At 41.4% G+C, this 26,125-nt stretch overlaps 1 protein-coding gene across 1 annotated transcript in view; it reads right to left on the minus strand.

Moving 5' to 3' along the window:
* Positions 1-1,783: 1,783 nt before the first annotated feature.
* LOC147425066 (uncharacterized) overlaps positions 1,784-26,125 on the minus strand; it is a 31,385-nt gene continuing 7,043 nt past the window's right edge. The window contains exons 3-4 of the mRNA XM_086499478.1: positions 2,520-2,793; positions 1,784-2,386 (exon numbers count right to left, since the gene is read on the minus strand). Coding sequence (XP_086355604.1) covers positions 2,755-2,793 — 39 coding nt within the window. The 3' untranslated portion in view covers positions 1,784-2,386; positions 2,520-2,754. The remainder of the gene's footprint in view (positions 2,387-2,519; positions 2,794-26,125) is intronic.

The raw sequence follows: 26,125 nt of genomic DNA on the forward strand, positions 1-26,125 counted from the left end.
TCAACAAGGTGATTCAGGGTTCTTATGTGGTGTGGCCGCAGAGCTAGAACAACATGATAGGAGGGTGACAAGCTCACACATGACAAGCGCACTGTGGTCAAGAGTTGGACCGGTGCGATAGGGGAAGGAGTGAAAAATTAATTGAGTCCTTTTGTGCACGATGTGGGTACACTGCCAAAATGGGGCGAGTGGGGGTAGAGTGACTAGATCAATCAAGCCACAATCGCAGAGTGTGGTCATTGATCCAAAACAATGTAAGAAAGTATGTCTTCAGGTATGGTCCCATGTTGATGTAGATATTATGTACGCACGTGATGAGTGCAAGCTCTTGATGCGGTGCTTAGATGTAGAGGGTAAGTGAAAAGTAGACATTAAAAAAAACACGGATTAGTCATTAATAGGTGTCATCATCACTGTTTTGAAAAGGAATATTTCATATCGTCTACCATAATATGGTACAATATTAAATAGAAAATAACAGTTGTACATTAGGCCCAGAATATGATGTTATCCGTCAAAAACAATAGGAATGCCATCAAGTATAGGCAATTTAGCCAAATGAAAGTGACATTTATACGTTCTCCACTAAAGAAGGAGCACAAAAGCTCAAGATAGAGGAGACAAGAATGCCATACTTTTGTATACATGTCAAGTGAGTATTGGCCTATTTCTTAATCGGTGGATTACCAAACAACCCCTTTATATACGTTTTTTGCCCTAATGATACACAAAGTTTGATCAAAATCCATCCAAATCGTCCAATTTGAAACCCAAAAAGTCCAGCAAAAAAATTCAAAAAAATGATCGAAAACTTGGGGAAAACCTTGCACTTTTGCATATATACAAGCAAGGAATTGTAGCACATAGTCTACCCTCAACTAGCTGCACCACAAGGAACTACACGCAACATGGTTGTCATACCTCAAACCAAGATGAAGAGAGGTCGATATTCAGAGCTAAGCACCAACTTTCATCAATCCATTGAGGAGATACACACTCTCACCTCACCACATCAGGCTCTCCCAAGGCAAGAAGGGCACCCCTACATCAAAACCCCCACCCTTCATCGTAGGTTGCAGCAACATAGGCTTCCTTCTTCACAACCGAAAACTCCCACTCACTCACAAAGCTAGGATGATAAAAACTCAACATTTCTTCATATTTTCAAATCACTTACTCAATCTTTGAAATCTCAACACTTCTATGCACAAAAACAACAAAATTTATGCACCCCGCTTAACTGACTGCATGCATAGAGATAGCTAGCACACACCACCTTTGCACACTTATTCTTTATGTATATCCAAGGGTCACAAAATCATTGAAAAAAAATTCTCAAAGTCTTTGGGGTAGTCCGCACCATTCTGCCAAAACACGTCACAACATCAACAATTTCTCTAGCAGCAACATCAGAGTCTAGTGCCTCCCATTCTCCCATTCTTAGCTTCCACCTTCTGTAGAGAAAGAACATTGATAGGCTTTTATTTGCAATATGGTATTTGAAAAACATTGACAGGGGGGAGGGGGTCACTGCAATGATAAATTGTCTATCATGTGGGTTCAACATTAGGGATTATTTTATTTTATATTTTCTCACATTTTCACATATACAAAAGGGTGTTGAAAAAATGATATTGGAAAAAAATTATAGATGGAATAAGAAAAGGATTTCTCTTATTGGAGGAAAATTCAGGACCAAGGGGTTTTATAAATACTCCTTGAACATGCATGATATATAAGTTTTACATATAGTGACCCCGCAAGACCATTGACAAACTTTACTTTGCAATATGGTATAAGTTTTACATATAGTGACCCCCGCAAGATTGACCATTCACAGACTTTACTTTGCAACATGGTATTTGAAGACCAATTTATCATCAACCACAAAGGACTTAATTTTATCTCCCTGGTGGTTGACCACCTTGGTCTCCTATCCAACTGGATAGGTGACCAACTTCAAGGAAATTGTTCATCACACCATCCCCTTTGCAAATCCACATTGTTAGTGTCATGTGGAAACTCTTCAATTGAAAGATATACACAATATCGTTGTTGCATACACATCCGCCTCGATTCTCCTTTTCGTTGCTGCTATCAATGCACTATCTAACATAGGTCATTCTAGACTCTGCAAGCTTGATGAGTGAATGGGAGAAAGATTACCATATCAATTTCTCCTAAACGTGACATAAGTATGGTTATTTAAAAAAAATCTTGTGAGACAAGCTTAGAGGATGGACAAGCAACATAAAGTAATATGTCAAGCTCAGAGGATGGACAAGCAACATAAAGTAATATGTCAAGTTCAGCATGGATGGCCTCAAAGGTCCCTCTGAAGGATTCTATTGGCTCTCCCATTCTACAAAATTGGATGGAAAAACATCTGCAATAACAAACAAGCAACCAAAATCTTACAAGCATAAGGTGAAAATACAAAATAGACAATTCTAGAAACTTTATAGAGGAGTGGAATTATAGTTTGTAGGAAGCCTTGGTGGAGCCAATGTTGTCCCTACCTTCAATTGTGAAGCAACATACACATGGTGCACCCACGCAAGCCGCTTACTATCTTGGGTTTGCTTGAACTCCATGATTCTTCCCTTCCAATGGTATGCTCAAGAAGCTATGTGTCTCCTTGAGACCTTGTGCACCTCTTGAGCTTGGCTACATTTTCACCCACATCAATCATTTCCAACCACTATCGTCTTGTATGTTGCTGCAAGAAATAGACTCAATAACACTCCTAGGTCATCAAGCACCTATTGATGCCATAGGGAATAATAACACAACCTGCATACATAAAAATTTATGATTAATCTAGCACATCCATGTTCTTAGTTGCATAAAGAGTAAGTTTAGAATGTACACAAAGATAGCCAATGCCACTCACCATTATGCCCTTCCACCTTCAAGTTGGGTAAATGGGGAAGATGATGCAAAGAAGCTATAGGGGGAAGTGGATCCACTCTAGAGAGATTAATGGAGTAGAAGGAGCAGGAAACCTGTTGGGAAAAGAAAAAGAGAAGATCGGTAGGATATGCTGCAGATCTTCAGTTGTACAGAGAGATGTGTAGTGAGGTTCACAGAGCAATGGAGAGCTTTGATAGGAGGTAAGCTTGAGGAGAATGAAGCAAGCTTGAGGAGGGAAAGGAGGTTCAAACTTCTACTGGAGAGCTTTTTGGGAGGAAACAGTGACATTGAAGAAAGATATGCAATTTGCAAGGTGGAGTAAATAGAAGTGAGAGATGATGGTAAAGTGGGGAGAGAGAGGGAGGGAATAGCCAACATGTTTTTGTAGGGACCCCTTTTTATGGGCGGGGGGCGACTAGCAATCACTAGAGAGAGAAAGAATTGGTTTTTACCCTAGATTTAAAAAAAAAATTATTTTATTGATTCTATAAAATATTTTCTCTTGATATTTTAAAAAATAGTATCTATCCCTACAAGTTTGACCACTCACTTTTAGGCCCTGCCATACCCACCATTTCAATCCACATGGCATCCACCCATTTGCCCATTCCATAATCTCATTTTTAATCCCATGGCAAATAAAGAGGTCCTCTTAGACACCATTCCCTTACTAATGGAAAAGTAGGAGAGCATACTGCTTTCATAACTTTTGATCCTAGCTCCACCCACAAATTTATCTCTATTTAGCTAGCTACTAAGCTAGGACTCACTTTTAAGCCCTACCATACCCACCATTTCAATCCACATGGCATCCACCCATTTGCCCCTTCCATAATCTCATTTTTACCCTAGATTTTTAGAAAAAATTTATTTTATTGATTCTATAAAATATTTTCTCTTGATATTTTAAAAAATAGTATCTATCCCTACAAGTTTGACCACTCACTTTTAGGCCCTGCCATACCCACCATTTCAATCCACATGGCATCCACCCATTTGCCCATTCCATAATCTCATTTTTAATCCCATGGCAAATAAAGAGGTCCTCTTAGACACCATTCCCTTACTAATGGAAAAGTAGGAGAGCATGCTGCTTTCATAACTTTTGATCCTAGCTCCACCCACAAATTTATCTCTATTTAGCTAGCTGCTAAGCTAGGACTCACTTTTAGGCCCTACCATACCCACCATTTCAATCCACATGGCATCCACCCATTTGGCCCTTCCATAATCTCATTTTTAATCCCATGGCAGACACCATCCCCTTAATAATGGAAAAGTAAGAGAGCTTGATTCTTTCATACCTTTTGACCCCAGCTCCACCCACAAATTTATCTCTATTGAGCTAGCTACTAAGCTAGGAATCCTTGACTTTGAGATAGGGGATGTGGTGAAAGGATGGATCTTTTAAAGGGCATGATAGCTCATTCACTCTGTTGATTGGGAAGATAAGGCTCCATGGGCAAAGCTACAAAGACAAATAGTATTTCTTCATTTTCCCACTCAAGCATGAAGATGTTATCCTAGGAGACCATATTTATTATAGAGGCAAGGATGTTGCAATTAATGTAAATAGTGCAGAAAGAACCATACCACTTGTACATACTCAAGATAATGAAAAGTTATCTTTCTTGTTGTATGGTTTTTATCAAAGATTCTAAAGGGGGTGCATGTGTTCTCAAAGAGGTAGGAAGTGAAACTAAAGAGGACTTATAATTTTTCAATCTTCTAAACAAGTTTCAAGATGTGTGTACTGATGAAATCCCCATGAAGCTACCTCCCAAAAGAGGGCAAGATGGTCATACCATAGATCTTAATAAGCCTCCGTAGCGAGTCTCCTCGGCTCAACAAGAGGATATTGCTGGGAGGATAGAAACGTAAAAGATCTTTTGTGGACTTCGCATGCCAAATCAGGACAACTAACGGCCATGAAGATAATCTATATCTTCAAGATCAAAGATAAGGATTAAGCAGACCTACCAACCTACCTGTTTGGGGATTGTTATAACAACAACTTTGTTATGATGACTTGTGAGGAGGTAGAGCAAACCAAATACTAAGGGTATTCCATAAGGGATTAGTTATTGGGACAAGGATCAGAAACAATTCCAAGAGATGAAACCGTGAGAGATCATCTGAGAGTAATGTTTAGAAACCAAAAACCACCTCATCACGTAGAAAACCGGGTGACACTAAGGCCAGTTCAGGGCTACATGAGTTACTATTTCCAACAGAATGGTTTGAAGGACTCGGAACAGGACCAACTGCAAGGAGAGCCGGGAGTTGAACCAAACAGACACGTCAGACTAGTTGATTTTCAGAAATGGGTCAGAAAATACATTGGATCAAGGGATCCATACGACCACTTAGCAAGGTTTAAGCAAGTGCTAAGTGTAGAATGTATATTTGATTTCCGTACTCAATTTGAGGGGTTTTGAATGACATTAGAAGGAAAAGCATTGACATGGTTCCAAAACATTCCACCAAGGTCAATCATAGACTTGAACACATTAGCTCAAGGTTCCAAAATGGGGATCAAACGTAATACGGTAGCTCAAATCTACATCTTTAAACAGAAACATGGTGAGTCTGTTAGGGATTGTGCAACTCGAATGAAACAATACATTGCCAGATGCCCAGGGCTAGAGATACCTATAGAAGAACGACTTGTATCCTTGTTTCCAGAGGGACTGCTAAACAAAGAACTTCATGCTATACTCTATAGTAAAAAGCATACAACCCTAGAAGAGTGTGTGTCAGATGCTATTGACTTAGGAGACAATTGTGATATTTTTAACAAAGAAGATGTCCCTAAGGATAACCAAAGCGAGAAAACAGCATCCACTAAACCAGCACAAGTGAAAACGGTTGCTGCAGCACCACTTTCAGCCATAGAAGATATGCTCAAAAGGATGAACAACATGCAAAAAGCACCTATGAGGGGACCTGGACAAAGGATACCTCAACAGGGACAACCAATTAGGCCACCAAAATGGTGTGCAATTGAGGGAAAATGGACCAACCATGAGACCCACGAGTGCTACTTCCGACCAAAGTATGATGGGAATGTTTAGTACATGCCTATGAGGCCACAAGGACAACCCATGTACAGATATCAGCCTAATATGGCCCAAGCTCAAAGACCACCAATGGGTATGTAAAGACCTCAACCTATGTTGGGTCAACAATCTCCGTACCCAAGACATAATGCAGTGCTTGTAAAGTACATACACTCCAAAGGAGTCATAGATGAACAAGCAATAGTGTCTGTTACATCCTATGCAGAGCCTAGTCCATCTACAGTAATGTTAGAAGGAGATTGGTATAATTTACATGCACCACCAATGGAAGAAACTGTGACTTATGCTCCACGAGAGCTCGCACCAATGTATTATGTAACTAATCAGGGTTTCAGACCTCCCATGGTCAGACCCATAATTAAGCCAAGAACGGGAAACTGTCACAAGTGTGGTGCAGATGATCATTGGAAAAATGAATGTCTAGAGCCTGACAAAAACCTCAAGCTAGTTGAAGCCTATTGCATACAATGTTGCAAAAAGGGAGGACGCTTTCCGGAAGATTGACTTAAAAATCCTTTAAACAAGGGTAAAACAGTAGTAAACGTAGTCCAAGTGATACCTTGTAGCTCATCAGAGAGTGAACCGATTGTTCCAATCAAGGTAATCACTAGAGACCATGCCAACAAAAAGAAACACAACTCCTCTGATGATTTGAAAAATACAAAAGTTTCCTCTGAAAAGGATCGAAAGAAGCAGAAGTAAAAGATATGAGATGAGAAAACAAAAACAACGGGTTGAAATTGAGAAGAAAGCAAAAAAGCTATTCCAGGAAAAGGTGAAAGAAACTAGAAGTGAAATTAAGGAAACAACCGTGAAATCTAGGGGATCCATTTTGGTTGATAAAATTTTTGAGCCTATTAATGCAGCCTTGGAAGCCAACCAAGCGGGACTTAAAGCATGCCAAAATATGGAAAACAAATGGAAAAACTATCCATCTCCAGACATGGAAGCAGCTAAGATGGAAGCTTATCAAAATTTAGTAAGAATCACGCAAGAAATGCTAGAAAAACAAAAACCCAAGCTTGAAAGTATCGCAAAACCTGAAGAGCTTGTGGTAAGAGACACTAAAGAAAAACCCGATGTGATGGCAGAATCCCACCTTGAAACAAAAGAACCAAAACTTATAGTGCCGGACAGCGAAGATGCCTTAGACGGAATTCCATTCGTAGAGGAAGACTGGCCAGGACACTTATGGAAAAAAGTTAGAGAGATCAATGGTGGGAGCCTAACTCTAAAGTCAGCTCCTATAGAGGAAGTTTGGTTGGATAACCTACCTTCTGATATGAACATGGATGTACAATCCTTATATGGGGATTGCGGATCTGAAGCTTCAGGAATGTCGAAACCATTGACCTTGAAAACATTACCTTCTTACTTGGGAGATAACGAAGATGAATCCATAGTGTGTAAGAACACTCAAGTGAAGAGAGTTGAACAGACCGTAGAAGTAGACAACATTCATTCAATCATGTCTACACCCATCCAATGCACTCTTACCTTGGGATAATTGTTAAAACTCAGACCATATTTATGGATTGATCTACAGAAAACCCTAGAGAAGGTGGGGATAACGGGGCTAATCTCAAAAAATTTGAAAAAATTTAAAAAACGAAATGGACAACAAAGAGATTTGATATGTTCCAATCAGCAAAGTTAGAGAATATTACGAAGGGGAAGAAGGAAACACCACCATTCCAGTGAAATATAATGACACTGAAACCATGGCAATACTGGATAGTGGAGCAGCCATAGCCATAGCCACGAAAGCAATATGGAAATCCTTGGGACAACCAGCCATTAAACAAACTCGAATGAAATTGCAATTGGCTAACAGACACATTGAGAGACCATTAGGGCTGCTTGAAAAAGTGATAGTCGATTCTTGTGGAATTTAATATCAACACACTTTTGCCATAATAGACTTTGAAAAAAAACTAAATTATGAAATCATATTGGGAAGACCTTTCATGTGACAGATACAGCTTATCCAAGATTGGGAAAACAATTATCTGTACTTGAAGTAGATGGGATCTATAACAAGAGTAAATCTAAAAGATCACACTTATAGAGATGTTTTGAAAACACCCATACAAGAGTTTGATTCAGTCTCTTCGGCTGAAACTAAGCTTCAATCCTGGTTAAACAAAGACAATCCTATTTGGATGTGTGGAGCTTCAGAGAGTGGGAGTTTAAAACCTTCTAAAACGAGAAGGATGTATTCTAAAAAGGGATTACATAGATGAAGCCTATGTACCTGAACCCTTTCCAGAGCATTTGTTTGGCCATTTGAGTGGACTCAAATTTTAGTGACAATGGATGTATGTGTGAATACATCTATACCTACTCAATTTTGCAATGAGGATGGCTACGACATAATTCCCATCCAAATGATTTCAACCCTCAATATTGAAGATGAAGATGAGGAACCCAAGGACTTGATGAAATCTCAACAAATATTTTCAGACCTCTGCTATGATGCAACAGATAAGTTGGATCAACACTCAGCTACCTCAGAAGATTCGGGGTCAGAAAAAGAAGATATGAGAGCTAATCTACTCTTGAAAGGAGGAGAGGAAACGTTTTTTGACTTTTCCAACCAGAAATCAAGAAGACAAAATGGTATAGACGAAAAAGAGACACCAGAAACGTGAAAACACGACCTATGTTATCAGTCTCCAGTAGAACACAATTCCTGATGCAGATAGATGCAAATGCGATATTCTTGTCACAAATACAAGAAAATCCAACCGTCGCCTCGATCAAAGGTACAGATGAGGTCTACAAGGAACTAGAAAAGAAAAATAAAGACCTCGAGCTGGAGCTGAAGTTAGAGCAATCTAAGTGCAGAGACTTGGCCTTGATGCGGGTCCAAAGAGAAGATGAACTGCTAAAGGAGATAGTGAACTCAAACAAGTTAACCAGCTACCAAGAGAGGGAAGGACGGAAATGCAAGAATAGGCAGGCACTTTGGAGCAGCCTCAAATAGAAATACCCTCAGTATCATTTGCTGAAATGGAGACACAGTCCACAGTAGAGCTGAGTGGCAAGGAAGATTTTCAGGTAACCATTACAGAAGAAGACACAGTGCCCATGGTCCATCTCTCAAAGGCTAAAGAAGATGCACTGAAAGAAAAGATTGCACATGAGGTAGATGAACAGTTGAAGGCAGCAATGGATTGGGAGTTGAGAGTTCTTCACTCCGTGAACGTTACACAACTCACTCCCAATCAAATCAATGCACAATGGCACCAACAGTCCCTATCCTACCCTCTGATAAAAGCTGAGTTGCTACAGGTAAACTAAAGGCTTTACACAGACATGCAAGTCGACGGTGCAGATAAAGACCGCCCAAAGTGGAGGTTGAGCTGGCTGAACAAGAACCCAAGGTACTTGATTCTGTTCATGGGAGCACCTGCGGCCCTGCAAAAAGATCCAACTTTTTGTCCTATACCAAGAGTAAGGACATGGATAGCACATGAGACACTACTCAAGAAGAGGCCAACTTGGCTAAACTACCCCAGATTGCCTGCTCCAGAAAAGGGACCAGAGACTGAAGAATACATGGTGAAAACCCTAAAGGATGCCATGTCATTCTTTAAAAGTCTACCAGATTTGTCATGTGCTATGCTATATAAGATATGTCGAATGCTTCTTATGCATCAAAGTGTTCAATGAGCCAGAGCAAGCAGGTGCCCCTTGGATGTCATTCCTCGAGGGTAATAAAGGTTTGTGCTATGATCTCAGTGGCCAACCTTCCGAAGAAGTCCTCTATGGCTCCTGCGCCAGATGCATGTTTCTACCTTCACACAATATGCTGGCATTTGAGGAAGCATTCTACACGGGATTCTTCACTTGGCGAATGAAGATATTTGCGCCGGTGAGATCAGCAACTTCACATCAAGGTTTGTAGGCTACTCAGCAATGGAACTGAAGAACAAAGTAAATATGCAGTTTTTGCAAGCACCAGATAAAGAAAGGAAGATAAGATACCAAAAGGCCCTAAATGCGCTTAAAGACCGCCTCGCCAGCCGCCAGCCCAAAGACTACTTCAGCCCATAAAGTTGTGTCAAGGGACGACACAGGCGAGTGTTAGGAAATATGACGTAGTTAAATAGATATTTGAGTAGATTACTTAATGGAGAGAGATAGATTTCACACACAAGAGATTATAGAGTACAGAGAGAGAGAGAGTACACACGATATACGTGGTTCACCCAATGTGGGCTACGTCCATGGGAAAGCATCCACTCAATGGCTTTAGTACTTCAAACCAAGAAGTAGTTTACAAAGGGATTATACCCGTAATAGAGCTCCCGCCTTGCTTCACTCTCATCACCTCACACCCACCTTGTTGCATCAACTTCACACTATGAAATGTGTGTAGAAATGGCCTCCTTTTATAGGCCAAAAGGGTTGCCCTCTCTCATGAGAGGCAGCCATGCGTAGCCACCCTTGTGTAAATAAGTCCAAATCGGACCCTCCAATCTGCCCATGTGTGGCCGCCCTTGAGAAGACAAGTCCGCTTTTGAATTCGGCTACGGGCCATTGAATTTGGCCACCAGCCAACCGGCCATTGACTTCCGACAGGTCATTTTCCGACCACTTTTCGGCCGCCGTCCGGCCATAATATTCCGGCGAAAAGGAATATTGCGGTCTGGGCGTGAAAATTTTGGTTTCCGGCAAGTTATTTTTCTTCACGCACGATGGCTTCTCCTCATAATGGGGGCCTTACAAATGTGCATTTTTAACACAGAAAATTACAAGGGTAAATCAGGCTCCATACTTAACAGCGAGGAGGGGGGGAATGTTAGCAGCAAGCTAACACGGATACCATTTTTCGGAGTTCTCATTGTAAAACACTTATTATTTTGATAACTCGAAAATAATGTAACTCCTATTTTCTCGAATAAACTCTGTAATTAATGAGCCGGGGCTACAAGCTTCCAGATTGTATCAACCTGTCATTACCCATCTTTGGTAGAACTCCCACATTATTAGTTTTGACCACCAAAAACCTTGGCTAAGGTATAAAAGCCAATTTTTGTAAGTTATTATTAAGTTTTGGATAATGACATACACATCGTGAGATAACGGCGCTCACTCCTCTCCTTCTCGTGCTTCCTATTTCCTCCCCGATTGTCACATTGCAATCGCGTTTGTTGCATTGCAACCGCAGGTAAGAGCTCTAGGCATTGACGTAAACATATCACGGTATTTCGTAGTTTTTGGTGTCACCGACCCGCGGCCTCGACCCGCGGCCTAATTTCATCATAACTAGGAATTTACACTTTCAAATCAAAAACTAAGCATAGGCGGGATATTGGGGCATCATTGCTAAGCATTTAGATGCATTCTGAGTCTAAAATGACTAGGTCAAAAATCCACTGTTGTTAATAATCCTGATTTTGGAACTTGCCCTAAAGTGGGGTATGAGACCATAAGCATGTTTGCTTAGGTCTTATAAACATGTCCCAGAAGTTTCGTTACGTTTGGATGTCATTTGATGTTGTAACGTATGTGATTTGTTTGCCGATGAGCAATTGGCTTTTGGTGATTTCAATCACTTGAGTGTAGCTTGAGTTAGATGCGATTTGTTACTTGTTTTTCGAGAGATTGACAACCTCTTGTAGCCTCTATGTGCTAGTTGAATCAGCTTCATTCCATGGATTGAGAATTTAATCGTGGTTCTCGCTAATACTGCAATAAGTTAGGATGGTGAGGTTAGACATGCGTCCCACAATTCCAATGAGATTTGATGCTCCAATTTGAGTTCTCATCCTCCCCTTTGATTAGTGTAAACCTCCTTTGCTCCAACTTTCATTAGAGCCCTCAAGCTCTTAATTTGGACGCCATTAGCTAACTCACTCCCCACCTAATTTAGGTGTGTGTACACCTTTGTAGTAGGCAACATGAAATCCAAGTTTAATAACCCTATTTTTGGCCTTCACCACAAGCAAAGGCAAGTGGTGTGGTCGTTAGCCTGTCCAAAATAGTGTGTTGGTACGAGTGTTGTGAATCAAACCCTTTGGACCTATTTTCGGGCAAGCTCCGAGGATTTGAAGCTCTCCTCAAACTAGATTTTGAAGCTGGGCGGGTCTGCAAGTAGTGAATCACATGCACAATTTTAGACGTGAATGCCAAAAAATGCCAAGGCTTCATCAAAGGCGGCTTATGCTCTCGGTCAGATCCGCAAGAGGGAGGCCCCATAGATCAAGAATGTTGCTCCATTAAGTCGGGTTCGTGGCTCCCCTTCCCACGCTAATCTTGTTACCGAACCTTCTTGAGCTCCAGTTCCCGTGGCCAATATCATCCAAGAGGTTTTGGATTGTCCCCTTACCAAGGGGCCCGTCCTGCGACCATTTCTTGCAGAGCTAACTTGCCTTCAAATTCCAAAAGCTTTCCCATTTTGGCCAAAAGGCCCCGCAAGGTGTATTTTTCGTGAAGGCTTGGAGGCTCGACATAAGCACATAAGTTTAAGTGCTACATTTGATATGTTGGAAAATTATCTTCCTATTGAAGATAGAATAATTTAAACTTCTTCTAATTGCACCTAGAGGATTAGACACTACCCCTAGCCGAGCAAGACGTACCTCTCACTCGCTTGTCTTGAGCACATATATGGAGTCTATAAACCAAGTTAATATCAAGCTATCTATAGAGAACACCAAACAATGTAAAAGGAGCTTTAAATACATAGAAGAGCTCATCATTCAAATGAAGGACAACATGAAATTTGAAGATCATGAGACCATCAACATGGAGATGAAGAAAAGAAGAATGACATGAAGTACAACCATGACAATGATTATGAAGATGATGATAAAGGCACCCATTTAGGGTAGGAAATTTAAGCATGTTTTTACTTTTTTGCATCTTAGGATATACACTTGATTTCTATAAAGCTCGAGACAAAGTTATGGTGACATAGACATCATTGGCACCAACAAGGTGCGGCTAGAAGACTCCAAGATGAAATGAAGAAAAGGAGGGAGGACATGCGTGTTTCAAGAATCAAAGACAAAGATTGTAACTTTTCTAATTCATTGGGAGGACTTTTATTTTTGTCATCCTTTGTGGATATGTGTTGACATCTTGTGTGGATACCATGTGTCATCCTTAGTGGATATATAATCTTTAATGCATATGCAAACCTCAAGGGGAGGACTGTAAGGTAAGAGCTTTGTCCTAGAGTCATTAGAGTGTGAATGAATGAGAAAAGAGTGGAATTATCCCACATGTAATGGTGCAAGGATGTAGAGCTACTTAAACCTCCTTTCATGAATAAACATTCTATGCTTGCCAAGTTGTCGGCTTCTTCTTTTAGAACAGTAAACATCAAGCTATAGACTGCTCCATCTTGACCTATCATCTTTGTCTTGGTTCTCCAATTAGATTTGCTTCTATTGGTTGATATGTTGGATCTTGCAATTCTGGCTCTCGACTATAGATCTGACCACTGTAATCCATGTACAATGACCCTGATTCTGGATAACCACTTCGGTTGAAATTTTGAGCTTCTATCTGCACTTCATCTTTGAGCTTGCAATACCTGGCTCCACTGAAGTCTGTGAACACCTGGGAGTTCTCTGAATCTGGCTTTACTCTGATCAATAGGATCTTGGATCCTGTGTTGCTTTTGCTGCTCGTCAAGTATCTTCACATTTTTCACATTTTTCGTCAAGATTGGAGCTACACATTTTTCACCTTTTCCCAAAATGGTCACGTATTGTCCATTCCCAATTTATTTCAAGCCAATGTAATATTTTAATGTGTTACGGGCTCAATGGGAGTTCCAAGCTGTAAAGAACAGGTCAGTTAGTGTGCCTAGGTAGCAGATCCAGTAAGTGGTGGAGCCCTAAATGCCTTGGGCATCCGGACATTGCATATTTTAACCCTAGGTATATAAATCAATATGTAAAAGAAATTGGGGTTCTCAAGCTCATTCTTTGAGAGCACTCTTTGGTGAGAGCTCTTGAGGTGTGTGGCTATGGAGTCCTTGAGCTTCTCCTTGCTCATGTGACTTGGTTAACACTAATCAATGCTTAATTCTCTTTCACTATGCCTCTCTCATGCTTCTTATGATTGCCTATGATGCTTAGATTAGCTAGATTGTAACTAATTAGTGATTAATCCCTCTCTAATCTTGTGTGATTTCCTTCTCTTGCTTGTGTGTGCATGTAGGTTTGATTGGAGTGTGGTGCTTGATAGATCTATGTGTGTGTGCTTGCGATTAGTGTGTTGCATGATAGGATTAGTGTTGTGTGCATCGTTAGTGTGTGATTGGGTTGATTAGAGGTGAAGAGAAGTGGATGTGCAGATTGCCCTTCATTGTGGTTTAGCTCCTCCATAGGTTGAGAAGCTCACCTCATAGAGTTAACCATTCGTGTTGCCATGATTAGCTCACTAATTGTGTGAGTGTTTCTATACCCTAGCCGAGTAGCTCATCCCTTCGGATTGATAGTTTTATTGGTCATTGAAGCTATGCAACGATGGAACCCCCAACATGCACACCTCGGGAGCTTTGGACTTAATAATGGAGGCTTTTTAGACTTGCCTACGGCTTTACCATTATTGAGCCATAAGAAGTCCGAAAAGAGCTAGCCCTCAGCAACTCTGTTATGATAGACTTACTCCACTACTCTCTATGATTAACCACTTTGAGCCGTAGGTGTAGATACTTAAGAGACAATTTTCAAAGGCTAAGAGGAGTGACAACTAAGGTTTTGAATTTCCAAAGCATACACTAAGTACATACATAAATTTTGTTAAGATGGCTAACAATAACCAAGAGAGTAGAACGAACATTGATAGCTTTGATTTTGCACATGAAGGTGCTAATGATTATGCCCCCATGTTTGTTAATTATCTCGTTACTAGGTTGCAGCAAACTATGGGAAACCCTGCTTTGCAAGCCGAAGTTACTCAACAACTTCGCACTTATGGGATTTCCCTTCCTCTCCAAGAGGAGAGAGAGCTTAGGATGCCAGTTGAAGAGACCCCCAAAAGAAGACTTTCTCTCATACAAGAGTAGGAATCCAAAGAGCAAGAAAGAAAGGAAACTATAAGTTCCTCTGAAGATGTGGCTCCACTAAGATGGCGGTTTAGACGATCGCCCACTCCTCCCAAGAGGAAAAGATCAACACACGGTCCTTCTCCTTGTCACTCCGAAAGGGAAGAGAGGAAACAAAGGAAGAAAAGGGCCAAAAAGAGGTCACCCTCTTCTCCTTCTTCTTCACCTTCCTCCTCTTCCGACAAAAGCTATGGCTATTCTCCTAGAGAATACAGGAGGGGAGGACATCATAAATCATACCTTGCATGGCGAAGGTCACAAAAGCTAAAGAAGTTCAAGGAGGGAGGAAAGAGTATCTCTTTTCTCACCTATGATGGCACCTTTGGTGCTACTGACAAAGTGTTGGCCTTCATCCAGCAATTTGATGCGGCCTTTGGAGACGAGGGATTCACAGAGTCCTCCAAGCTACACCATGTAGCTATGCACTTCCAGAAATCATCTCGTCAATGGTGGGCTAGCCTTCGTGGCAACGCCGAAGCCCCAAAGACATGGAAAACTCTACAAGTTTCCATCATGAAGCAATTCCTTGCCAGCGATGCAAAGGACAAAGTGCTCACCAAATGGTGCAGCTTGAAGCTTCTCTCTCATGAGTCTATCCACAAGTATGTAGACAAGTTTTGGGATTTACATCTCAAGGCTACTGTCTTTCAAAAGATAGACATTGTCGAGCAAAGGTAGCAATTATGTGCGGGATTAACTGAAGAGGTGGCCGAATACATCAACTCTCAACAGCCTTGTTCTATCAACAAAGTAATCCATCACACCATGGTTACTTCACACATCAATTTTCATCAAGGGGCTAGACAAAATGTCAAGCCCATGGAAAACAACGACAAAAATGATGCAAAGGGAAAAACCAATGCTCAAAATTCTTCCCAAGGCACTTCCAACAACAACAACAACAATCGGTCCAACGAGAAGGGAGTTTACAAAGGCAAAAACAAAGTCTCTCCTAAAGATCTTCAAGCTTTTCGCAAAGACCATAAGTGCTTCAAGTGTGGTGAGCAAGAACATGGCTATCGTTGTTGCCCCAAAAAGAATGCTCGCAGTGAGACTCCTAGGGCTTCCACCATGGAAGCTCCAAAAGAGGATGCTCATTGCAAAGGATCGTCACTTTCCTATGCTTGGGGAAACGTAAGAGAGCATGATGCCTTCATCTTGTTTGACCCTGGCTCTACTGACAACTTCATGTCAACAGAGTTGGCCACCAAGTTGGGCATTCAAGCTTTCGAGATGGGAGATATGGTAATGACTGACACAGCTTTCAAGGTATAGCAAGCCTTCGTTACTCCCTTGATTGGGAACTTGAGGCATCATGTCCAAAGCTATGTTGACAAAGAAGAATTTTTCATCTCACCTCTTCAACTTGAGGATGCTATCCTAGAGGCACCATGGTTTGATCGCATGGCTGCCAATATGAAGTTCCCTAAAAGGAGAATCTACCGTTCACCTATAGGGGAAAGACATGTATATAGATTCTAGTGAGTGTGGTTGCACCATTCCACTTGTAAATTCTCCTGCTTTTGGTAAATCAATGAAGAGCTTAGTTTCTACGTACATGATTTTTGTCAAAGAGTCTCTAAAAGATTCTAATGTTTTATCGAATGTAAATGGTTGGAATCAAGAAGAGTTAGACTTGTCTAATCCAAGATGTGTTCATTGATGATATCCATATGGACTTACCTCCAAAACAATGGGATGATGACCATCGCATCGAGCTCCTTCCAAGAAGCTCACCTTCTAACAAGCCTCCTTATCGAGTCTCACAAGCTCAACAAGAGGAGATCATGAGGCAAGTACAAGAATTGGTAGACAAAGGGATGGTGATGCCTAGTTCCTCTCCCTTTTGTTCTCCAGTCCCCTTTTAGTGCAAGAAAAAGATGGTACATACCGTATGTGTGTGGACTATCGAGCACTAAACCATGTCACTATAGAAAACAAATTTCCCGTGCCTCGGGTAGAAGATCTGTTTGATAAGCTGGGCGCCCACTGACTTGTATACCTTATACATAGCATAAGTGTATAGGGGGCTGCTCACTCATTGAGTCTCCCCACCCATATCTGTGTCGTGTGTCTCCTTCTCTCGCACACTCTCCGTCTGTGGTGCTCCCCGATCCCCTTCAATCTCTCAAGATGGTATCCGTATGGATCCATCAAAGCTAGAGGTAATAAAAGCATGGCCTAACCCAAGGAATCTACATGAGCTAAGAAGCTTTATTGGTATCGCGCATACTATAAACGCTTCATAGAAAAATTCTCTCAACCCAAGTAGCAGGACCACTACATGACTTAACTAAGAAGAACATTAAGTATATATGGACTACTAAGGAGAAAAATGCTTTTGACAAGCTCAAGGAGAAGCTTACCTCTCAACCAGTCCTCATGCTTCCAGATCTCTCAAAACCATTTGAGGTCCAATGTGATGCTTCTGGTGATTGACTTGGATCAATTTTGCTTTGAGTAGGGCATGCCATAGCATATGAGAGCCAAAGGCTCAATACTGATGAACGAGTCTTGGGCATTATGAGAAAGAGCTTTTAGTTGTTCTACATGCCCTAGACACATGGAAGCATTATTTATTGGAGGCTCCATTCATTCTACAAACTGGTCACCAAAGTCTCAAGTATTTCATGACGCAAACCAAGCTCTCCGACAAACAAATGAGGTGGGAAAATTTTCTTTTGCAATTTAATTTTCATATTGCTCACATTGTTGGTAAGCACAATCAAGTGGCTCGTGCACTTTCACGATGACCAAAAGTTAATGCGGTGTCTATAGCTACTCACAATGATCTATCTTCTATGATAGATGAGTATGCTACTGACCCTAATTTTAGAGACATAATGTCAGCCCTTGCTTTGGGAAAGAAAGAGGAACCATTCACCTTGCAGGATGGTTATCTTCTCCACGGCAATAGGCTATGTGTTACCCATTCCCTTTGTGAGAAAGTTATGTATGAATCCCACGCTCCTCCCTATGCGGGGCATAGAGGTATTCAACCTACTCTTCAAGGAGTAGAGACGTATTTCTATTGGGCTACCCTGAAAGTGGACATCCAAGAGTATCTTTCAAAATGTGTAGTATGCCAAAAGACCAAGTATGGTAGAGGGAAGAAACCTGGATTACTCCAGCCATTGCCTATCCCAAATTCACCATGGGAGAGTATATCCATGGATTTCATCTTTGAATTACCCAAGTCTATCCATGGGAATACGGGAATATGGACAAAAGTCGATAGGTTTAACAAGCAAGCACACTTTATTCCTATCAAAAAGACTATTAAGGCACACCAAATGGCAACTCTCTTCATATCTCAGATTTTCAAACACCATAGGATTACCAACATCCATCATGTCAGATAGAGATCCTAGAATGACCTGTAATTTCTAGAAAGGTCTCTTTGAAAATCTAGGAACGAGATTGAATTTCTCTTTGGCCTATCACCTACAAATGGATGGCCAAAGTGAGATAGCCAATCTTACGATACTCGATCTACTCAAGACTTATATTACCAAAGTAGATCAACGCTCACAATGGGAAAAGTACTTACCTCTTGTAGAGTATGCCTACAATAATACTGTATATACTTCTACAGAAAAAGAACCTTTTGAGATCATGGAGGGAAGACCTAAAAGTCCCTTGTTACTCAAAGTACATGGGAAGATCTTCGCTACCGATGAGTATAGCCGTGACCTACAAGAATATTTTCAAAAGATTAAGGAGGCTATATCCATCTCTCAACAAAGGCAAAAAGCTGCTACTAACAAGCACAGAAGGGCCTTAACGTTTAAAGAAAATGATTGGTTCTTACTAAGTTTCCTAACGCTCGATTAAGGCAAACGACTGGCAAAAATCCTACGAGCCATCAAAAGTATTATGCTAAGTTAGCAAAAAGATACTATGGTTCTTTCCAAATCTTGAAGCCCATCAATGAGACAGCTTACCAACTCAAGTTGCCCAACCATTGGCTCATACACAATGCATTTCATGTGAGCCTACTTAAGCCCTATAAAGGAGATCCACCAAGTGAACCAATTATTAAAGACCCTCCCGAAGTTGAAGACCAAGGAGAGGTGCTACAACCCGAAGCTATCCGTCGGCATGAAAGACAAGGTACTACGACATGGTAAGATTATCTGACGGTAACTTATTAAGTTCAAAAATTATCCTTTTGAAGATGCTAGATGGATGCAAGGAATACAGCTTAAGGATAATATGAACCTTGCCAATGCTTACAATGCTACATTAGAGTAAGTAAATGTACAAATTTCTTTTAAATGACCAATGTTTTTTTCTTATAAGACTAGTTATTTTTTTCATTGTACACAAATTTAAATAGTATGCATGCTTAGGATCGTGTTTGTGATGACGACATCTCTCAAACACCAAGTAGAATTTGTCACTCTACTTTGGGAGAATGAAATGGACTAAAGAGTAGACATTCTTGCGGCAGCTATGTCTCCCAAGCACCAAATGGATTAGTCATCCATCTTGGAAAGATGTTGTAGGGTAAAAAGGGATCCTCTACCCGCTAAGTAAGATTGACTAATGACTAAGGATTTATCTCTTCTACCTTATAGTCAAGGACGACTATGATTTTAAGAGAGAGGTAATGTCATAAAATTTAATATCTAACCAACCAAATGATTTTCTCGTATTAAGCTGATCACTTAATGTAGGAGAATAAACGGGAACAAGGGTTAAGATATAGACATGTTCTTATAGATCTATCTCAACACGGGGCCAATGGTAAAGGGGCCCAAATGAGAGATGGTCTATCAAAGAGCATAAGACCTTAGGGTTAGCTTCATTGAAGCCCTCCAATAATGTGTGTAAAAGTCCTATGACCTTAGGTAAGTTAGGGCTGAGCTTAGGTGGGAACCCGGCCCAAGCTTAAGGTGCTTGAGGTGCTTGTCGTGCTTGATGATTGAGGTGCTTGATGACTGAGGTGATTGAGATGATTGGGGTACTTGATTATTGAGATGCTTGAAGTGCTTGTCATGCTTGAGATGCTAGGGTTGTACTTGAGGTGAGAACCCGGCCCAAGCTTAAAGTGCTTAAGGGCCAAGCTTGTGGTGGGAACTGGGCCTAATCATGAGGGGCTTGAGGTGTCAAAAAGTTAAATCCAATCCCGACAAGGAGGGGGTGAGCCCTACAAGAGGGGGGGTGAGAGAACACCCACACTCACACAAGGCATGCTTGGTACAAAGAAAGCAAAAGGGACACGTTCCTCCTCATGTTGCCCTCATGGTGTGCATGAAGCCTATTGGTTGGCCACCCAAGGGGTCCAATGATAATTTAGGAGATATAATTAATTGTCTTTGCATTTATCAAGTCCTCTCTCTCAAACGGGAAAGGGGGACACTTGTCCCAAGGCTACCCTTGTTGCTTGTAATGCCTCCTACTTGTGATTGGCTAGGCCTGGAGGGGTCCAATGAGCTACAAGGGGGGGTCGACCAAAGCAAGCTAGGAGGTTGCTTGATGGGTATACTCTCCCACACACACTCACACACACTCTCATTATGCAAAGTGCAAAGTGCAAGAGCTGCCTCTCCTTCTCCAAGCAAGTAGAGGTTGAGAGCCTACACCAACACTCTTGGCTATGGAGTGCAAATCCAACCAAGAGCCATGCTTCAATGCTTAAGATTTCCATCTTCTCCATATTCATTACTATGCTATTATGTATGCTAGCAAGAAGAGTTATGTTAAGTGAGGAGCTAATTCTTTCTCATATGAAATGTTTCTTCTTCCTCTTCCCTACCCGCATTCCTTGCTAGCTCTCTCCACCTTCGAAGGTGTTTGAGGTCTAGAGACTAAGGCTTCGGATAGTTAAAGATTTATTCCAAGTTTATGTTATGCTTGTAATGCATGAAGCTTTCCATCTTCATTGCATCACCTAGGTCACAAGGAACACAAAGATTGTATTGTAACAAGTCTCTCTTAATGGGAGAAATCATAGTACAAATGCCAATTGGAGGGTGGGACCAGCTCCACATAAATCCGGTTCTCAAATTTTATGTTCTCTAAATTCTCTCTCTTGCAAAAGTATTGTTCATGCCAAGTTAACTAATTGCTATGATTATGTTGCTATCTTCAATTATGTTCACCCGCTATGCTCACAAAGTAATTTTTCAAAAGTACTCTCATTAATTTCCACTATTCTCAGTTAAATAGGCCAATTCCATTACAAAAAATGCACAGACATGGTGATCTACCCTATTGTTACGCAGAGAAGCACCTGTGACATAGTTAAAATTTAAGAAAATTTTCACGTCAACTTGGATATCATACAAATATGAAAGAGATGTCATCACGGCTTGGCATCATTTAAGAAAGCTACACTGGATGACTATTGCCAAAGGTTTTGGGGAACTTATTTACCAGTGTCTTCAACTTTTGGAAGATTATTTTGAGGGACCAGATTGAGCGGTTTTGTTGTGGTTTTCCAAAAGAGATTCGAGATTATTGTCTAGAACAAAAGTCTGACTCTATCTAGAGACTTATGGGACATGCTAAGCAAGGATTTGGAATGCATGCCAGGTCATTGACTTATTCTATGGATTGGATAGTATCCACCTCAACATGGCAAGAGTCTGCCAGTGAAAAGAATGAATCAGGGGAACCGGATGACAACTCATCCTAGGATTTTGGAGCAGTAAGATAATCACATGGTAGTGCATCCGAGGGTTCCTGTTAGGGGCTTAATGCCCTAAAAATAATTTAAGATAAAATACACAGTAAACTGCATTATCACATAGACCTTTACTTCACAATTGAAAACTGCAGATCGCCATCAACACAAAAGATACTAAAACTATATTATTGCATAGTATTCATCACCAGAAAACACGCTACAGCCCCTCCTGAATACAGTTCGACATCTCCACACACACACACACATACTCTCTAAAACAACTAACGACTAACTCCTTTTAACTACCATGCAGCGCCAAGAACATAATCAAAGCGTCCCCAGCCATCATAGGTGTAAACGACACCCTTAGAGTTCCAAGGTTTTAACCTTGACTACAAGCAAAAGTAAAAATTAAACTACGACTGAGCCCTCGGGTCCTAACAGTTTCGACGAACTAGGGGAATCAGATGCAATTTCATGAGAGGATTTTGGAGAAGAAAAGGAATGGGATGATAGTGCGTCTTAGGGTTTCGGTGATTGAGAGTCGAGACTGACATGCAAGAGGCTAGGGAGGATACCCACACGTCCAGGGCAAGGAAAGAAAGGAAAGGTAATCAGCTGGTGGATCAAAGAATTTCACAAATCAAGATTGAGGTGCCAAGGACAGGGAGGCAAGGAGAATGGAAAAGAATGGAAAGGTAAGCTAGGTCCAGCTAATAATTTGGTCAAGGGTACTTTTTGGCCCTCGATGCAAAGTAGATGGAGGAAGAGAACCTCACAAGTTCTCTTCAAACTGAGTTATACCTTGAAGCTTTTTGTCCATTAGCAGTGTCTATGCCAAAAGTTACCGATGAATCAGCATGTTGAATCTGTTGCGATGCCGACTGCACAAGAGGGGATCCACTCCACTCTCACAAGTTTTCTAAATTGGATAAAGTCACTAATTTCTCTTTGAGATTTTAGGGTAGTGAGGGGCTGACAATATCTTGCGGAATGACTCTATAAACTGTGTGCATTGAATTGGAAATTTCCTTGATTGAACTAAAAACATGTTCTCTTTCATGTGTATATTGTTAGAGACATGTAGAGAAAGACAAAATGTATGCAGTATTTTGTCTGATGAATGATTAGAACTTAACGCGTCAAATATCTGCTAAAGATTAGTGAGATCTGGATGTGATGAGTGAATGAGAATTGAATGTGAATTGCATAAGATCTAGTACATAAAGATGTCTATCTGGATGAGATGATTGGATATTGGTGTGATTGCATCAAGAGTGATAGTGTCTCCGGGCTTGCCACCCATAGCATAGGTTGTACCTTGTCCTGCTGCCAGTTTGGGGCCGGCTGCCCACTTGAGCTGGGTGTGAGATCCCCAACCCACCAAGACCAAGATTGGGATGGGGTCCTTGATAGGTCTCTAAGACTATTGAAAGTCAGAGTCTCTAAACAAGAAAAATCTAGGGAATAGACGTTTACCATTGACAATGGCTTGGGCCTATAGCCCTAGAAGAAAGACCTAGTCCTGTCTCACAGTGAAAATGAGACAACATTTAAAAATTCAAGACTGTTTTAGCCCTATAACTTCAACAACTTGGGCTAAGGTATTCTCAACCAACGCTTTTTTCCCCCTAACAGATGTGAGGGCACATCCAATGGTGAACTCCTCTTCCAATTGGAGAACTTTACTAAATTCTTTTAGTGCACAGGAATGGATAGTTACCTAACTAATTAGGTCCACTCGTCCATGATTAACAACCTTTGTCAATCCCCACTTACCACCCCGCACTCACACATGATTCTTTTGTTTTCTAATTACTATCACATGGTTTTAACATTCAAAATAATGGTTTCTTTTAACTTTCCATCAAAGTGATTCCTTCAATCAAGTATTAAAGACAACATTGGAAAGCATTCTTTTAGCAAACAGACATCTTTAAACTTAAGACAAGGTATTGTCTATCAAAAACATTGACCATAATAACCATGACCCAGTACTCGGGGTTGTGAGGAAGTTGTTTTGAAAAAAATTTGGAGTTGATAACTTCTCTCTAATTTAGAATAAGCATCTAGAACAGAGGAAGGGAGAGGAATGTAATTGAGTCCAAGCCCTAAGTTTTCTTTTCTGAGAGAGAGAGATGACAATTAGAGAGATTATGGAACGAAAGGTTAGTGACCTTATGCTCTAGAGAAAAGAGGGATTGTCTACTCATTACAAGAATTTTAAAAAGATGAGGGTTGGCGAGCGGAAGCCAATACTCGGCTCTTTTTTTTGAATCCTGAGACCGGGGGCCAGGGAGAAAGGGAGGCGAGTGGGGAGGAGGGGTCCAAATATTAGGAAAGAGGGGAGACTTGGTAAAGATCAAGTGGACCCACGAAGAAGGGTGCTCCACACCTACTTTCTCCTCCATTGCAAGTTTTTTGAGGTATGGCGATGCTTGGAAAGGCTAAACTTAGGGTGGAGGGGCTTATTAGGGAACCTGAGTGAGGCAGAAGGTTTAGGTAAGGGGGAGGGTTTGAACACAGGATAGTTAGGGTGAGAGGAGGGATTAGGGAGGGGGGTGCCAAGAGGATAGTTGGGGGTCCTCAATAAAGGAGGGACTATGGGTGGAAGAGAAGAATTTTTTCCATGGGTGCCAAAGGAAAAATTACAAGGTTTGGAGGTCATAATTGAAGTTGGAAGGAGAGAGATTTTGGGCTTTTTGAAAGGTTGACGAAAGCTACCATCCAAAGAAGCCTTGACTTTTATACCCAAAGGTGGTGGATTGGATGATAACTTAAAGGGTTGATTCTTATTACCAAGAGGCATCTTTGACAGGGTGGAAAGAATCTTGCTCATTTGAATTGTGACCTCATGTTGAACAAGTTCGCCAACCGTTTCTTCTTTGGGCAAGGCTTCCACCTCTTCCAAAAGAACTTCTTGAGACCTCTTCCTAGCCTTGTGCACTTCCACTTCCAAGGAGGAGGCTAGGTGGGTTTGGAGGATCAAATTTTGGGTGTTGGCATGGAATTTGTGGAGAGATGATTGTTTCCAAACCAAAAGTTGGTAATTCCAAGTGGTCGGCAACACCTTTGGAAAGGAGACGGTTGAGAGCTTGCTAGTGAGGTTGGTGAGCCTTTGGTCTACGTTTTCATGATAAGAGTCAAACTCCCTTTGAAGGTTAGAGACAAGAAGGGTTTGGGCTTGGATGTATACATCGGTGCAATCCAATTGGTATTGGATATTAAGGGCAACAAGTTTTGACTTGAGAAGTGCTTGCGCATGAGTGTCATCCAACACAAGTCAAGGCAGCTTCATACAAAGGCTTAAAGGAGCTTTTTGGTTAGCACGAAGACTTTGGAAGTGTAAAAGAAGGGATTTTGTCTTGCAAGCTTAGAAATAAGAGCTTTAAATTCTTCCAAGAAGAGATAAATGATTTTATCAAACTCTAATGGTTTTTCTAAGGCTGGCAAAATAGAGAGATTTGAAAGAGGGTTAGAGACATTCGAGGTTAAAGATGGAGTGGAAAAAATAGGTGAGGGACAAGGTGAGAGGGTGTTGAAGGTCGATGAGGAGAGAGACCCAAAGGAGGAAGGAAAAGTGAGGGATGGCGGTTGTAAAATGCCCCTTTGAGTAGGGTAAGGGAGTCAAAAAATTTCTTGCCTCTAAATTGGGGGTGGATATGTATCTAACCTGGGGGTAAAAAAATTTCGTCTGTGAACTGGCTCCCTTACCCTAGCATGCATAGAAATGGTCGGTGCTTGGAAATCTTTGGCAAGGTTAGGAGGGAAGTCGAGGTCCTCTAAAGGGAGATTTTCTGTGAGTCCTCGCAGCTCTTCGGGGCTGAAATTTGCCCTCTTAGATAGCACCATGGAGGAGACGGGAGTATGCAGCAGATTTTCTCATTGTTATAAGAAAAAGGATTAGATACTGGGGCAGCAAAACCTGACAAGGTATGGGTGGAAGATGAGGCATTGAAAAGAGATGTTGAAGAAGCAAAATCCGGCAGGGTGTTGGAGACGGAGGAAAGAACACAGCGTGCGATGCCAAGGGGGGTGTTAGTAGACACTTTCGCTAGAGTGGGCAGTGATGAGAAGGTGGAGGATAGCTTCCCCATGGACGAGGAAGGGGGAGAAGCTCCGAGTGGTGATTCAGAGCTGACTGCAGATGGCCGTAAGATGAGGCTTGAAGCTGAGGCTGTGGAGGGATCCATAAGAGAGAGGAGAAAGTGCCAGGGAAGGGCCGTTCCCAAAGAAAGTGATTGCACGTGACCTATCGATAAGCACAGATGCAGACGACGACTGGCTTGCCGACCTTTGGTGGGTGAGGAGAGAGTGTTGAACCGTCTGCAGAGAGGGGAGAAGCCCAAATGGAGTGCTGAATTGTCTTCAAAGAGAGGAGAAGCCGACTTCAGAGTTTTGGTGAGGCAAGGAGCAGAGCGGAGTGTG

This window comes from Adiantum capillus-veneris, chromosome 25 (assembly GCF_014529385.1).
Source record: "Adiantum capillus-veneris isolate H3 chromosome 25, ASM1452938v2, whole genome shotgun sequence".
NCBI classification, from domain to species: Eukaryota; Viridiplantae; Streptophyta; class Polypodiopsida; order Polypodiales; family Pteridaceae; genus Adiantum; species Adiantum capillus-veneris.